We start from the raw sequence: 14,149 nt of genomic DNA on the forward strand, positions 1-14,149 counted from the left end.
GCCGTGAAAACTTTTATTAAAAAAAATTTCAATCTGATTTTTTTTTTTTTGTTGATGATTTAAAAAAACTAACAATTTTCAACCAAGCTTCTCACTTTAAATTTTCCTAATTGAGGGCAATGTAAAAAATAATTTATACATTATTTTATAATTTAGTGTCTTTTTTTAAGGGATAATTGCACCCGTGCGATTTTGAAAAAAATTACATATCACTGCAGCATTTTTTAAACTTTTTATAATATTTAACGACGTTTTATAAGTGTCGCATTTTGTATTAATTAAAACGGTACCGTTTAGCTAATATAAATGCCTCAAAAAAATGTGTCACAATCTCTGCTGGGCTCCCTCAAATCTCTCGCTCACTCTCTTCACTTCAGCTCGGTGATTTTGATTTCGTAGAGCAACTTCCTTTTCATACTCGGTGATTTCAATTTCGAAGTTCTCTCTCTCGATTTCGAAGCTCCACCGCCACCGCCATTTGTATCGTCTACTAAGGTGAGCCATCGTCATCGATTTTGATTCAATCTCAATTTCGTATTTTTCTCTCTCTCTCTCTCTCTCTCTCGCTCTTCATTCCGTCGATTCTTCTCCTTCTAGGGTTTACAATCTTGAATCTCCTCCTAGGGTTTGCCCCTTGCTATTTCAAGCGGTAAATTCTCTCTCTGATCTAGAAGTTCATATTTAATTATAAATTTGTTGTGAGAGATTTGAATTTGAATCCATGTGTTAATTTGATTTGAATTTGAATATGAATATGAATTTATAGTTGTCAAATCGTGAAATTCAATATGTGATGCTATGATCTTCACAAGAGAGAGAATGTGACAGTTTTAGAGAGAGAGACAGAGAGAGAGAGAGAGAGAGAGAGAGAGAGAGAGAGAGAGAGAGAGGGGTTTGAGTGGGTGGGTTGCTTGCTTGGTGGTTTGTGTGATCATCATCAGCTTAAAGGAGAGATTGCATTCAAAAAGCAATCAATGTCAATTCTTTAATCCCTCTTTAGCCTCTCTCTCAAGCAATCAATATTCTTATCTCACATTTATCTTTCTTTCTTTCTTTATTCATTCTGGATCCAAATTCCAATTCATTCTGGATCCAAATTCCAATTCATTCATTTCAATTTCCTTTAATTTTCTTTTGCGTCTCGAGGAAATCCGCTAATTAATGTCTCGAAAAATTTTATTTATTTAATTATTATTATTATTTTTTTCTTTCTGTTCTTTAGAATTGTTGAAGTTTGAGGAGTGAGTTAATCAATGGAAGTAATGTGATTGAAGGTAGTATTCATTTTGATGTGTAATGTGGATTCTTTTTCCTTGTTTGGTTGCTCAGAAAATGTGGATTCTTTTCATGTAGAATTTTCTTATACCAATAATGATTTAATTTCTTTTATTATTATTATTATTATTTGTTTTCTCCCAGAATTATAGCTCAACAAACTTGGGATTTTCTGATATGCACAGCCAAGCAACAGCTTATGCGAAATTGGCTGAATCAATAGCTATAAACTCTGGGTCAGTGGAAAGTAATGAAGTTATTAATGAGCTAACTGATGAATCTGGTATTATGGTTCTTCCTGTATCTGCCGAAAGCACCGGATTACTGCCAGATCGCAAGGGTAGTAACCTTCTATTAGATTTAGCATCACATGTTTTTGTCTTACCATGTTGCCTCTTGGTTAGTTTAGTTTAACTGTTAGTCATAGTTTAGTTATTTTCTATCTTGGTTAACCAGGGATTCTTAAAATAGGATATTTCATAAATTTTTATGTGTTAGATATCTGAATTTATGAAATTGTCTGTCTCGTAATTGAAGCAATTCATGCTTGCAATTGTTTCTGTAAGTGATGTATCGGAAAATCTAGAAAGAGATCAAGTAGGGCTCATATTTTGTCATTTTTTAAGGTGTTGGACCATTTTGAAGTCTCCTTTTTTTCTTTTTCTTTTTTTCCCGTTTAAGTGAGCTAAAATATTCTTTGACGAGTAGCAGCACTTTAATGTCTCCTTTAAGCGGGAAATGTGACATCACATGAAAGTTTGGTACTTAGAAGATTTTTGATGGATGGAAAATTTATAGTGTTTAGAAAGTTACTAGACCTTTAGATGAGTGAAGCAACGCTGCATGATACTCTAATTCTCAAGGGATGCTGCAATTTGGGACAAATTGGGAAGCCTTTGTAGAAGTGAGTTGATTACACCTCTTAAAATTTTGACTTGAGAAAAATATAAAGTAGCATTCAGCCCAATTTCAACTTGAAGCTATTTTACAAGTTCAACAATTTTTACATTGAAGGAAAAGTAGTCCTGCTCCTTGTAAAGCCACCCAATCACTATCCATATTGAGTTAGACATTTGAACCAACTATGTGGTGGCACCAAACACGTGTTCTAAATTTCCACAGAATATATAGTTTTGTGGGAGTTTACTTAATTCATTACTCTGTAACTTGTAACTCGGGCTATTTCTTTCTTGTTCATCAAATATCACTGTTTTACAAAACCAATAAACACTTGTATCATTTGACCATAATTAGTTTTTAGTTTGAGAGACAATTTATTTGATATTATTGTCCAGCGCATAAGAATAAAAAGGATCGATCAACTATCACTCATCAGTAAATATTGATATAATAGTCCATTAACGAAAACCACCTGAGAAGAAGTTTGCAATTTCTTACGAATAATTGACAAGATTTGGATCCTCACCACCTAATTGAAAGCTTGTTTATGTTACAGTGATAATACCTCTGGAAATGTTTCCATATTCCTTTAGTAGGGTATGCACAAGGAATGTTGAATTTCTGAAGATAAAAATACCCTGAAGTCTCCCAAATTATTCATGGGAAATAGGAGATGTTCTTGCTGAAATGAATTTGAGCCTCAAGACCCCTAATCCCCAACAAAAAAATCAAAAAGAAGGTTGATACAACAGCAAAGCATGCATACAATTGTGTGGAGCCTGCAAGCAGGAAGAAATTGAACATCACAAACACAACTAAATTTATGCGTGTAGTAGTGGCCTTCGTCTCTTGCGGATATATGAAGAGGTCACCGTCTCTAGGCATGATGCTATATATTAAACCACAAATAGAATCCACTGAAACTCAATGTGGCCAAATGGCGACAAGATCCCCAATTTACCATCTGCATTGCATTCTCTATTGTACTGTTCTAATCTTACAGTGCCAGACATCTCTGAAGTTAACTCGATTAAGTAACTCCATAGCCTGTCCTGTAAAGGTTGGGGAAGTTTAGTTTCCTAGATTATGACACCATTCTTGGACTTATACGTCTTTGGTTATTTGGAAACTGGACATGGGAAATGCTTCAAGACAAGCCCTCCAGTCTTTCAATTAGAATGAAGGTTATTATCCAGTGTTGGTCCTGCCAGTGCATGGTGCTGTTGGTACTGCCAGTGCCAGCTAATAGTACTTCATACTAGGATTTACCAATGAAAAGGGGTTTTCTTCCATCTTTGTCGATTAAGGTTGCACCTAGAGCAGTAATAGGTACCTAAAAGAACAATAGAACCAATTCATTGTAAGAAGAGATATCTAGATCTCCAGAAAACTAAGGGCGTGAACGTTGATAACCTGAATACATGCGTAGATTATAGTTCCAGTGCTGGAAGGAAATCTTGTGAGATTAGATATGCAATTATTGAGGTTATTGATTATAAAATTAAACTAATGTTAACTTAATATTCAGAGTTGAGCAGTAGAATTTGCCTTGTGTTGACTTATTCTGAATGAACAGAAACTAGATATGTCCATTTATCATCCTCATCTATGAATATTGTTTCACTAGCCTTTGTGATTTATGGTTTTTCTGATAGGATTTGTGAATAATGGAAATATGTCCAGGATAACCTCTTTCACAGGAAGGAAAATTAATGTTTAACAAACCTCTGCTAGTGATAGATCGAGATTGTCCGTGATGGCCAATTGAGTAGGTAATGAATAACCTGCCTGAAAACCAACAAATTATGACACCTCAGAATTGCCACCAAAAAATTCTACTTTTCTAAGAAACTTGTTTTGAATTTTTGCTTTGGTTTGTAATGTCTTCAACTGTTTCTTTTAGCTTTAGTGAAACATGAAATGAAGTTTGATTAAATGATTGGCACTTACACAGGTTCCAAATGCATAAGAACCACACACTGCAAAGGTACTAAGGTAAACCATCCATTCATGCTCCGTAGAACTGCTTTTGTGGCTCAAATCTTTGGGACCATAGCCATCTTCTTCATCAGCTCGAGTCTTGTCTTCTGGTATAAGTGGCTCCCTTATCTCTTTTTTGAAGTGATTCACTTATTCTTTTGAACAAGTTTCTCTTACTAATGAATTCATTACTAATGGTGCTCCTTTTGCCAGGTTACATATCCGACATCTCATCAACATGCCACTTGGTCCTTGGATGACTTGCCAAGAATAGTAGCTTGTACCATGCATCAAGGATCTGCTGTCACCAGCATGGATTTTCATCATTCTCATCACACATTGCTTCTTGCTATGATGGTCTTTGATCAATGATTTGAACATACCACCTATGATTTCAATGGTTGAGCGCCTGCTAAATAAATATACGAATTCTTCCTTTTCTTTCCTTTATTTGACGTAGATTCTCTTTTATACAGTTGGTTCTGCTACTGGTGAAATAATGCTTTGGGAAGTGGGGATGCGATATAAATTGGTTTCAAAGCCATTCAAGATATGGGACATGGCAAATTGTTATATGCTGCTTCAAGTTCCTTTTCTTCCTTTTCTTTCCTTGTTGCTTGTTATCTTAGCATTCTATGATGTCATATATATACCTATGATATGAGATATCTATGTAGGTTGTAGGCAGCATGTATAAATTAGTTGTGACCAGATTATTTCTTGCTTGATTTGGGGACATTTATAATACTAATCTTTAACTAGCTGTTGTCAAATATTATTATTATTATTATTATTATTATTTTTTTTTTTTTTTTTAAATTCCCATTTGGAATGTTGAGATCAAAGTGATAATTTGGAAAAGAAGTCTCCAATTGATGTTAACATGCAGGAACCCTGATCTTTGTGTGTTGGACATTTATAATACTAATCTTCTATAAGTTGTTGCCCTGGCTTTGTAGGAAGCTGAGTGCTTTTTTGTTGTTCTGAAATGTGTGCTTGCACCTGCTGCTACTGCAACATCTGCTCTTCGAATCCCTACCATTGGTATTGGGGCAGAGACTCTTTTAGTGGCCAAGTTAATTGATTCTTTAGCTCTCTCTAATACTCCTAATAATGAATTAGACTTGACTGCTTGTATCGTATATAATCTTTTTGCTTTCATTTGTATATATAATTTGCTATTTGATCTTGTGATTTGCTTTTCAAGTACTAAAACGGGCATTTTAATGATATCGTGTGTTCATATATTGAATTTACTCATATAATAAACTTTGAATTTGCTCTCTCTCTCTCTCTCTCTCTCTATATATATATATATATATTAAAATAACCTTCTACGGCATATAAAATTATGTCATGAAAAGTATAATGATTTATGACCTGCAAGAAAATGCCGTAAAAGATTATATACGGCATACAAAGTATGTCATAAATAGATTAAAAATGGCCTTCGACGGCATACAAAATTATGTCGTGAAAAGTGTGATGATTTATGACATGCAAGAAAATGTCGTAAAATATTATATACAGCATAAAAAGTATGTTATAAATATATTAAAATAACTTTCTACGGCATGCAAAATTATGTTATGGAAAGTATGATGATCTATGGCATGACAAAAATGTCGTAAAAAGTTATATACGACATACAAAGTATGTCATTGATGTTTAATTTATTACTTTTTACAACTTCACCTGCATGCCCGTAAAAGATGCTCAACTTTCCACGGCATGTCATATAACGGCATTTGTGTGCATGCCGTGAAAGAGTTTTTACGGCATACATTGCAAGTCATAAAAATTCAATTTTGTTGTAGTGTTAGTTCTAGATTTCCATATCTTTCTTAAATTAAACCCCAATTTCAGATTTATATGTTTAATTCATGCATAGAGGATTATAATCTTTAGGAAAACATTTGTCTATAAAGAATTTGGAGATTAATTGAATTAAAACATACTTTTCATGAAGTTTTTTAAAACCTATCTCAACTCAAAGTTTCTTCAAATCTTTATTTTTAATTCTTTCAAAATCCATCTTGAATTTATGTCTAGATTATTTAAACAATACCAAAAAGAGGATGCAATTTCTTACCTATAATCTTCAATTTGGTGAATTCCTTCACAAATTCTTGAGCCCCTCTCTCTCTCTCTCCCTCCTACAAAAATGATTTGAGCCCAATAACCTTCAATTTGGTAAATCCCTTCACAAATTCCTGAGCCTCCTCTCTCCCCCTCTTTTTCCCTTTCGGTTCTCTCTTCTCTCTTTCGGTGCTCTCTCTCTTTCCAACAAAAATGATTTCAGCCCAACAACACAGCCTCTCAAACTTTCCAGATTACTAACAATTTCTCTCCTTTCTTGATTTCATTCAACTCTACTATTATTATTATTATTATTAGATAGTGGGACACTTGTCTCTACCAGATTAATTCATGTGGTGATATACATATGAGTCATCAAACACCAATTTAATCCCCCCCCCCCCTCAACTAATTAATCATGGTTAAGTTTCATTAATTAGGGTTAATCTTTGATCATAATTGGCTTAACTAGGCTCACTTTAATTTAATTAATCTCAATTAAGACTTAATTTAATCATTCCTAATTTTATTCTAATTTCATTTAGTCCTATTTAATCTTGATTAACACAACTTAATTAATTATAACAAATCACAAATCCTACATAATTTAATTAGTCTACTTAACTTTCATTAGAGCCGAAGTAATTATATTTAAATTTATCAATCTGAATCAGAATTTTAATCAAACTCTTAAAAAGTTTCAAATATTAAATTAAACTTATTTCCATCCTCAAATTTGATTTCCCAAATCATTTAAGCCTTCAATTTCAGACTCAAAATTTTCGTCAATAAATTCATTTTCAAATTGGGCACCTCACAAGTAAATTTAATTCAGAATAACCACAACTCTCAATCCTCATAATTTAATTAACTCCAACCCGGACCCAATTAATCAAATCTTAATTTTATTCAACTGAATTGCATATTTAATTAAACTTCCATATGGTCCAATATTCGAAATTAAACTGATTTAACTCATTAATTTCATCTTCTTAAGCTATTTAGCTTTCAATTTCTAATTCCATAATAACTCTTTTATAAAATCATAAACGAATCAGACCCAATAATGTTCATCAATTTCACAATTAAATCAGAATAATAACTAATTAAAATTCAAATCACATTGATTAACTAAATGTAAAATATTATACATGGTAGGGTCGTCACAAAGTTATATTGAAAGAGAAATATGACAGCAAAATGGGTTCAGATTCGACAGGCGACCAAGGCAAGATTGTCGCCTGCCAGTGAAACAAAATTACAAGGTACTTAGCCTAGCTCTGATATCATGTTACAATTTCTAATAGAGACAGAAAGAGAATATTATATTATGTGTATATTTAATATTATATATCTTACAATATAATGAAAAGGCTTATATGTAGATAATGTAAGATTAGGCAACAAGAAAATTATGAAAATATCTTAATATGGTAACATCTAATTACAACACCTAATATATATGGTGAATATAATATATATATATATATATAATATTTACTAATATAAGTGTTGGGATTGTGATTTTTCTCTTTTGAGTTTTTGACGTCAAATCTTTTTATTAGCGTGTGATTGCTTGTTGGTGTGGTAATGCGAACAAAGGCTAAAATTGAATAATTAATCAATTTAATCATAATTTATAATTAATTGGCCTTTTGAGTCCCTTTAAGCACAATTCCTTCCGACTTCAATATACCTCCCTCTCTTTAGGACTGCAAATAAATCGAATTGTTCATGAACAAGCTCGGCTCAGCTCGGCTCGGCTCGTTTAGTAAACGAGTCGAGCTCGAGCTCGAATATTAGGCTCGTTTAGTAAACGAGCCGAGCTTGAGCTCGCATAAGCTCGGCTCGTTTTTCTTTATTTAAATAATATATAAATACATTATTTATATATTAAAAAATATATAAATATATATATAAATAATAATATAAATACATTTTTTATATATTAAATAATATAAATAATATTTTTTATTTAAATATTTATATTTAAATAATATAAATAATATTAAAAAAAATTTATCGAGTCAAGCCGAGCTTGAGCCCAGTTCCTTATCGAGCCGAGCTTGAGCTCAATAAACGAGCTCGATAAGTAAACGAGTCAAGCTCGAGCTAAGCAAAGCTCGGCTCGGCTCGGTTCGTTTGCAGCCCTACCCCCTCTCTCTCTCACGCGCGCGCACGCGAAGTGTGTTTTCCCCTTTTTTTCATATGACACATTCTAAAAGTTTATTTTATTTTAGTTTTTTTCCTAAAAGTGCCATAACAATATATATTTTCTATTTATATATAAAATTTTATACAAATTCAATTTCAATTATAATAATCAATTATATATAAACTTTATTTGAGAAATACTTATTTTTCATATATTTTTCATCGTATATTTGGTTTCGTCGTTGTTAGATTTCTTTATATAATTGATATTTTAATTTAATTGTTGTTAGATTTCTTTTATATAATTGATATTTTAATTTAACTATTATGATATTTGAAAAAAAAAATTATCTCGATATAAAAATAAATAAATAAATAAGACAGAATGTGCTTAATTATGTGCATCGTATGGATCAAATTAATTTTTTTAATATTTCTTTTTATTTTTTTCTATCTTATTGATGTCTTAATAGTAATTTCTATTTAATTTTTTTTATTTAACATGAGATTATTTATTACAAAATATTTATATTTAATTTAAATTTTGTATACCTATATACAATATTTATGAATAATTCAAAAAGAATATTAAAGAAAAAAATTAGGGGAATTTTTTTTAAGATCCCTAATAATAGTAATTTAGAGGATAAAGGACACCAAAAAAGAGAGTGATGCATCAGGTCCCTGAACAACATGACGCGTATTTTTAATTATTTCGTGGACCAAAATACCCTTCACACAATCAACACACAGACGAAACTGATTCCGACGACTGAGTTCCATTCCAAGCATCCAACCATCTTTACGAACAAGAGAACAACAGAACTAGGATTCCATATCATCTTCACCATCGACATTAGAGCTTCGTTATCTTCTGCAAAAATCATTCTCATTCATTCCTCACAAATTTCTCTGACCCCGTTTTTACTGTTCATCGTCATCTTAGTTCATCTTCGTTACGTCGCATCTTCATCTCAGGACATAGCAGCTCGTCATTAAAGTTTCATCCTAACTCTGGTAAGTTTTTCTACAATACAACTAGATTTTCTCTAGAAACACAGTTAATTGCATTTTATATTAACCTTCCATAAATTAGGGGTTTCAATTTCGTAATAAAAAACTACATGAATTTGAAAAAAGTTATTTCTGTGTGTTTTGAACTTATTCTTGAACATGTTTGTGTCGTTTTATTTGTAAATTTCTCTGGTTTTTGCTTGATGTATGTTTCTTCTTTCAATTTTCTCTGGCATGTTTATTTTGAAAAAAGCTATTTCTCTGTGTTTTCATCTTACTCTTGAACATGTTTCTGTGATTTTATTTTTCTCTGGAATGTCTATTACTCTCTTGTCTCTGCTTAAGTTTCTCTGGTATTTATAATTTTCTCTGACCACATCACTTTCCTCCCTTGTGTGTTTCTATCATGTTTAATTTTCTCTGGTTGTGTATGTAAATTTCTCTGGCATTTTAATATTATGGACTGAAATGTATGTTTCTTCTTTGAATTTTCTCTGGCATGTTTATTTTGAAAAAAAGTTATTTTCTCTGTGTTTTGATCTTATTCTTGAACATGTTTCTGTGATTTTGTCTATAAATTTCTCTGCTTTGTAAATTTCTCTGGAATATGTATTTTTCTCTGGAATGTCTATTACTCTCTTGTTTGTGTTTAAGTTATAATTTTCTCTGGCCACATCACTTTTCTCCCTTGTGTGTCTCTATCATGTTTAATTTTCTTTGGTTGTGTATGTAAATTTCTCTGGCATTTTAATATTATGAATTTGAAATTTTCTCTGGAATGAAAATTTTCTCACGAATGTGTAATTTTCTCCGGTATGTTTATTTTGTTCAATTCTTGGTTTCAATGTGGAATAATTTTCAGTGGCATGTTTACATTACTTTGTTTATTTAATCTTACTAATTGTGGAATGAAAATTTTCTTTGGCTTGCCATGTTTACTTTTCTCTATCATTCATTCTTTGTGCTTGCTAGATATATGGTTCTTTTTTCAATTTTCTCTGGCTATATTTTACTTCTATATGTAATTTTAACAATTATTGAAAATTTCTCTACCATGTTTATGATGCTTTGTTGATTTTCTCTAGCAATGGAAACTTTCTGTGGCTAGATATATTCCACAGGAAAATAATTAGTACTCTGACATTTAATTTTTAGTGTCTGATTTTGTCTGACATTTATAATTTTTCCTGGCCACCTTAGTTTTCTCCCTTATGTGTAATTTTCTCTGGCATGTTCAATTTTCTCTGGGATTTAATGTCGACATCTTTTTGTTTTAATCATTGTCTAGAAATGACAAAACGTAAAAGCAGCAAAACCCCAGAAACACCAAGCAAGAAATAGAAACTCTCCCAGTCTTCTTATCATCTAAGATAAAAAGCCAGCAGCAAAACACCGGAAACACCAAGCAAGAAACAGAAACTCGCTCAGTCTTCTTATGATCTAAGATAAAAAACCAGCAGCAAAACACCATAAACTCCTTGCCAAAACACACAAGTCCAAGGTGATGAAGCAACTAGCATCAAGATGAGTACCCCAACTTCAACAGACTCAAGCTCAAGGGGGAAAAAACCTGTTAAACTCCAAAGAAAGAGAGCTCACTACAACATTCAATACCGATCCAACCTCTCATCTGTTGTCTCCTTTTTTCAAACACTGGAATTCAATTCAAACCAACTTGTAGAGCTTCAAAAGACCCTATTTTGGTATTTGATCCAAGCTCTAACCACTGGAAGGATGGATCCAAGGAAATCTAGGAAATCTGATGATGATGTAGTTGCAATAATCCAATGTTACAATGAAAAAGCAAAAGCATTCACAGTTGGTAAAAAGAACTTGACCTTTACAACCAATGACATGACCTTGATTTTTGGTTTGCAAGGAGGTAAAGGAGCTATGTCATTAAGATACTCTAAAAAGCCAAAATCTGCATTCCTAAGGAGAAGATTCCAAAAGGATACAAGGCTCACTGGTCCTGTTCTTAAAAATGCCTTGGTCAAAGCAATGAAAGGCAAGCAACCAACTGACTTCAAAGATGTAGTAATCATTGTTACATTGTACTTGTGTCTCACTCTAGTTTTTGTAACAAGTGGGAATTCAATAGGGTGGATTTTTATAAAGTATGTGGAACCTCTTGAATCAATTAAACAGTATGATTGGCTAGAAGCAATCACATAAACATTGATTGATTTTATCATAGCATTGCACAAAACTCCAGAAAAAGTTACGGGGTGTGTCATTGCATTGCTGGTAAGTATAATATCCATTCAAATTTGCAGTTATCATACTTACAAATTTGTGTGTTTAGCAAAATTTAATTACTTTAATTTTCATCACAGTATTGGCTATGTGAACATGAAAATATCATTGACTCGGAAGACAGTAACACAACTGACTTCCCAAGATGTGCCAAGTGGAACCTACAAACCTTGACGAAACAACTGCAGAAGACACCAGTCCACTCTCTTGTACCTCGACAGGTTAGATTTCTATCGCTACTGAAATCTCAGTGAAATTTCAAAATTTCTCTGACAACTGGTTTGTTTCCCTTCTTGTGCCTTGATTGATTAAGATCAATTTTCTCTGACCTATCAATTTATGTTTCTTCTTTGGTTACCACTGGTTTATTTCTGCCATTGTAATCAATTTTCTCTGCAATCCAAATTTCTCTGACCACAATTGTAATTCATTAACTTATATGCCCTGATTGATTTTCTCTAATATCTGAATTATGTTGGTTGTTTCATAATTTTCTCTGGCCCATAAAATTGTTTCTCCTTGTGTGTAATTTTCTCTGGCCCATAACTTGTGTGCCTTGCATCTTTGATTAACACTGTTTATTTCTACCATTCTAATGAATTTTCTCTAAAATCCAAATTTCTCTGACACAATTATAGTAAAACATTAACTTATATGCCTTGATTAATTTTCTCTGATATCTAAATTATGTTACTTGTTTCATAATTTTCTCTGCCTCATAAAATTAACTCCTTGTCTGTAATTTTCTCTAGCCCATACAATTTTCTCTGAAGTTTGTTTTCCATTAGTATCATTTAGATGAATTTTATTTTCCTTATTTGAATTTTTTCTCTTAGTGAATTTTGTAACATTTCTCTAATCTCCTGTTACAGATAGATAACAAGGAGCTAGTCAAAAACCCATTAGAGGAGTTCTGTCTTGGTAAAAAGACGAAGAAAGAATCAAAAAAGGCTATTGTCAAATTCAAGGAGACATTACAAGATTCATCTGAAGAAGGAGGGAATGAAGAAGCAGAAGGCAACATAGAAGAACACGAAGCCAGCAATGGACAAGAAGATCAAGCAAGCAGTGGAGAAGCAGAAGCCAGAGAAGAAAGCGAAGAAATAGAAGCAGAAGACAAAGAAGAAAATGAACAGAAAGAAGAAAACAGTGAAGAAGAAGATGAAGGCACTCAATCTAAACAGCAAAAAGAAAACAATGAGGAAAGTGATGAAGAAGAACATAATGAGCCGATGGACCAACATCGTGATAGCATTTGTGGCTTAACAATGCATCAGCCTCAAGAATCTAAGGAATCAAAGGATGCCCAAATTACTGATCTATGTCAAAGACTAAAGGCACTTTCTAAATCTAAAATAGAAGAAGAGAGAAATTGGAATGAATTACTTGCAGAAAAGGATATTGCAATAAAAACCTTGACATCACTTAACTCAGAACTTCAAGAAAGAGACAGCACAATCCAAATGAAACTAAGGATGTTGGAGGTTCAAAAAGAAGATGATACAAAAATAATTCAACAGTTGAGGTATTCAATTTCGGAGCTTGAAAATGAAAATGCTAAATTGCATGAACAAGTTCAAGAACTATCCGTCCAACTAGCAACACAACCATACCGAACACCAATACAAGTTCAACCACAAGGTCAGTGAAAATCTTGAGTCACAAAAAGTTATGTTCTTGTGTCAACATAACTCAGAGAAATTTCTATTTATTATAATTTTCTCTGTCAGTAGTAATTTTCTTTGGAAGTTAAATTTCTCTGAACACATTAGTTTCTGCTGCTTATTTCTATTGATTTCTACTGCTTATTTGATTTTCACTGTGTATAGTTGAAATGCAAGTGGAACAACAACCAACAACCCAACAAGAACAAATGGCACACAAAGAACAACCAAAACAAAAGACAAAAGTCTATGGTAACTGGAAAATGTTGAATCAAATAAATTTACATATTGAAATATTATTTGTTACTTCAGAGAAATTTCACTTTTAATGATATTTTCACTGTCTACAGTCAAAAAAGATCCTACCTCAATGATAAAAAAATTGAAGGCAAAAGAAAGGAAAGAAAAGTAGCACGATCCAGAATTTCAATATCCCAAAGTTGCAAAAGTGACTAGAGGTTCGAAGCAAGCTGCAAAGCAAACCGAGCAAACAACGAAAGACAAAGAAGTACTTGATGCTGATGCGTACGTCTTGTCTCAACCAACAAGCATCAGAAAATCTTGGGTTTTTCCACAAATTCTACCGGTTTCAAGATTGATAAAAGGTCATGTAAAAGACATCTTGCAGCACATATCAAATGTGTCTGGACTTGAGTAAGAACAACAAATAAAATAGAAGATAACAAACAATAATTTACTAACTTATATTGCATTAATAACTATTAAATCCCTTCTTTTTCATCTCGTAGGGCTTTAATCTGGACAAGTGAGTTGAATCTCATTACCTTCGAAGACATTGGAAACCTAATAAAGCAAAAGGAAATTGC

General features: G+C 32.4%; 1 protein-coding gene across 28 annotated transcripts; it reads left to right on the plus strand.

Moving 5' to 3' along the window:
- The first annotated feature begins 286 nt into the window (after nt 1–286).
- On the plus strand, nt 287–4,916 carry LOC114323251 (uncharacterized). Of its 28 annotated transcripts, none has more exons than XR_014340033.1 (7): nt 348–495; nt 598–649; nt 1,461–1,615; nt 3,859–3,947; nt 4,130–4,265; nt 4,369–4,555; nt 4,632–4,916. XR_014340033.1 is itself a non-coding variant. In XM_082887156.1 (7 exons), exons 4-6 carry the CDS (start codon nt 1,453–1,455, stop codon nt 4,525–4,527), a joined length of 363 nt encoding a protein of 120 aa, XP_082743282.1. In that variant the 5' UTR covers nt 349–495; nt 598–649; nt 1,223–1,274; nt 1,420–1,452; the 3' UTR covers nt 4,528–4,555; nt 4,632–4,916. The 28 variants fall into 28 exon arrangements, 11 of the variants coding, with proteins under 11 accessions (XP_082743287.1, XP_028126597.2, XP_082743282.1 ...); XR_014340049.1 differs by having other exon boundaries at nt 4,130–4,170; XR_014340019.1 differs by lacking the exon at nt 3,859–3,947 and adding an exon at nt 1,223–1,274 and having other exon boundaries at nt 349–495; nt 1,420–1,615.
- The last annotated feature ends 9,233 nt before the right edge of the window (nt 4,917–14,149 follow it).

Source organism: Camellia sinensis, chromosome 1, assembly GCF_055761805.1.
Source record: "Camellia sinensis isolate YWXY chromosome 1, ASM5576180v1, whole genome shotgun sequence".
NCBI classification, from domain to species: Eukaryota; Viridiplantae; Streptophyta; class Magnoliopsida; order Ericales; family Theaceae; genus Camellia; species Camellia sinensis.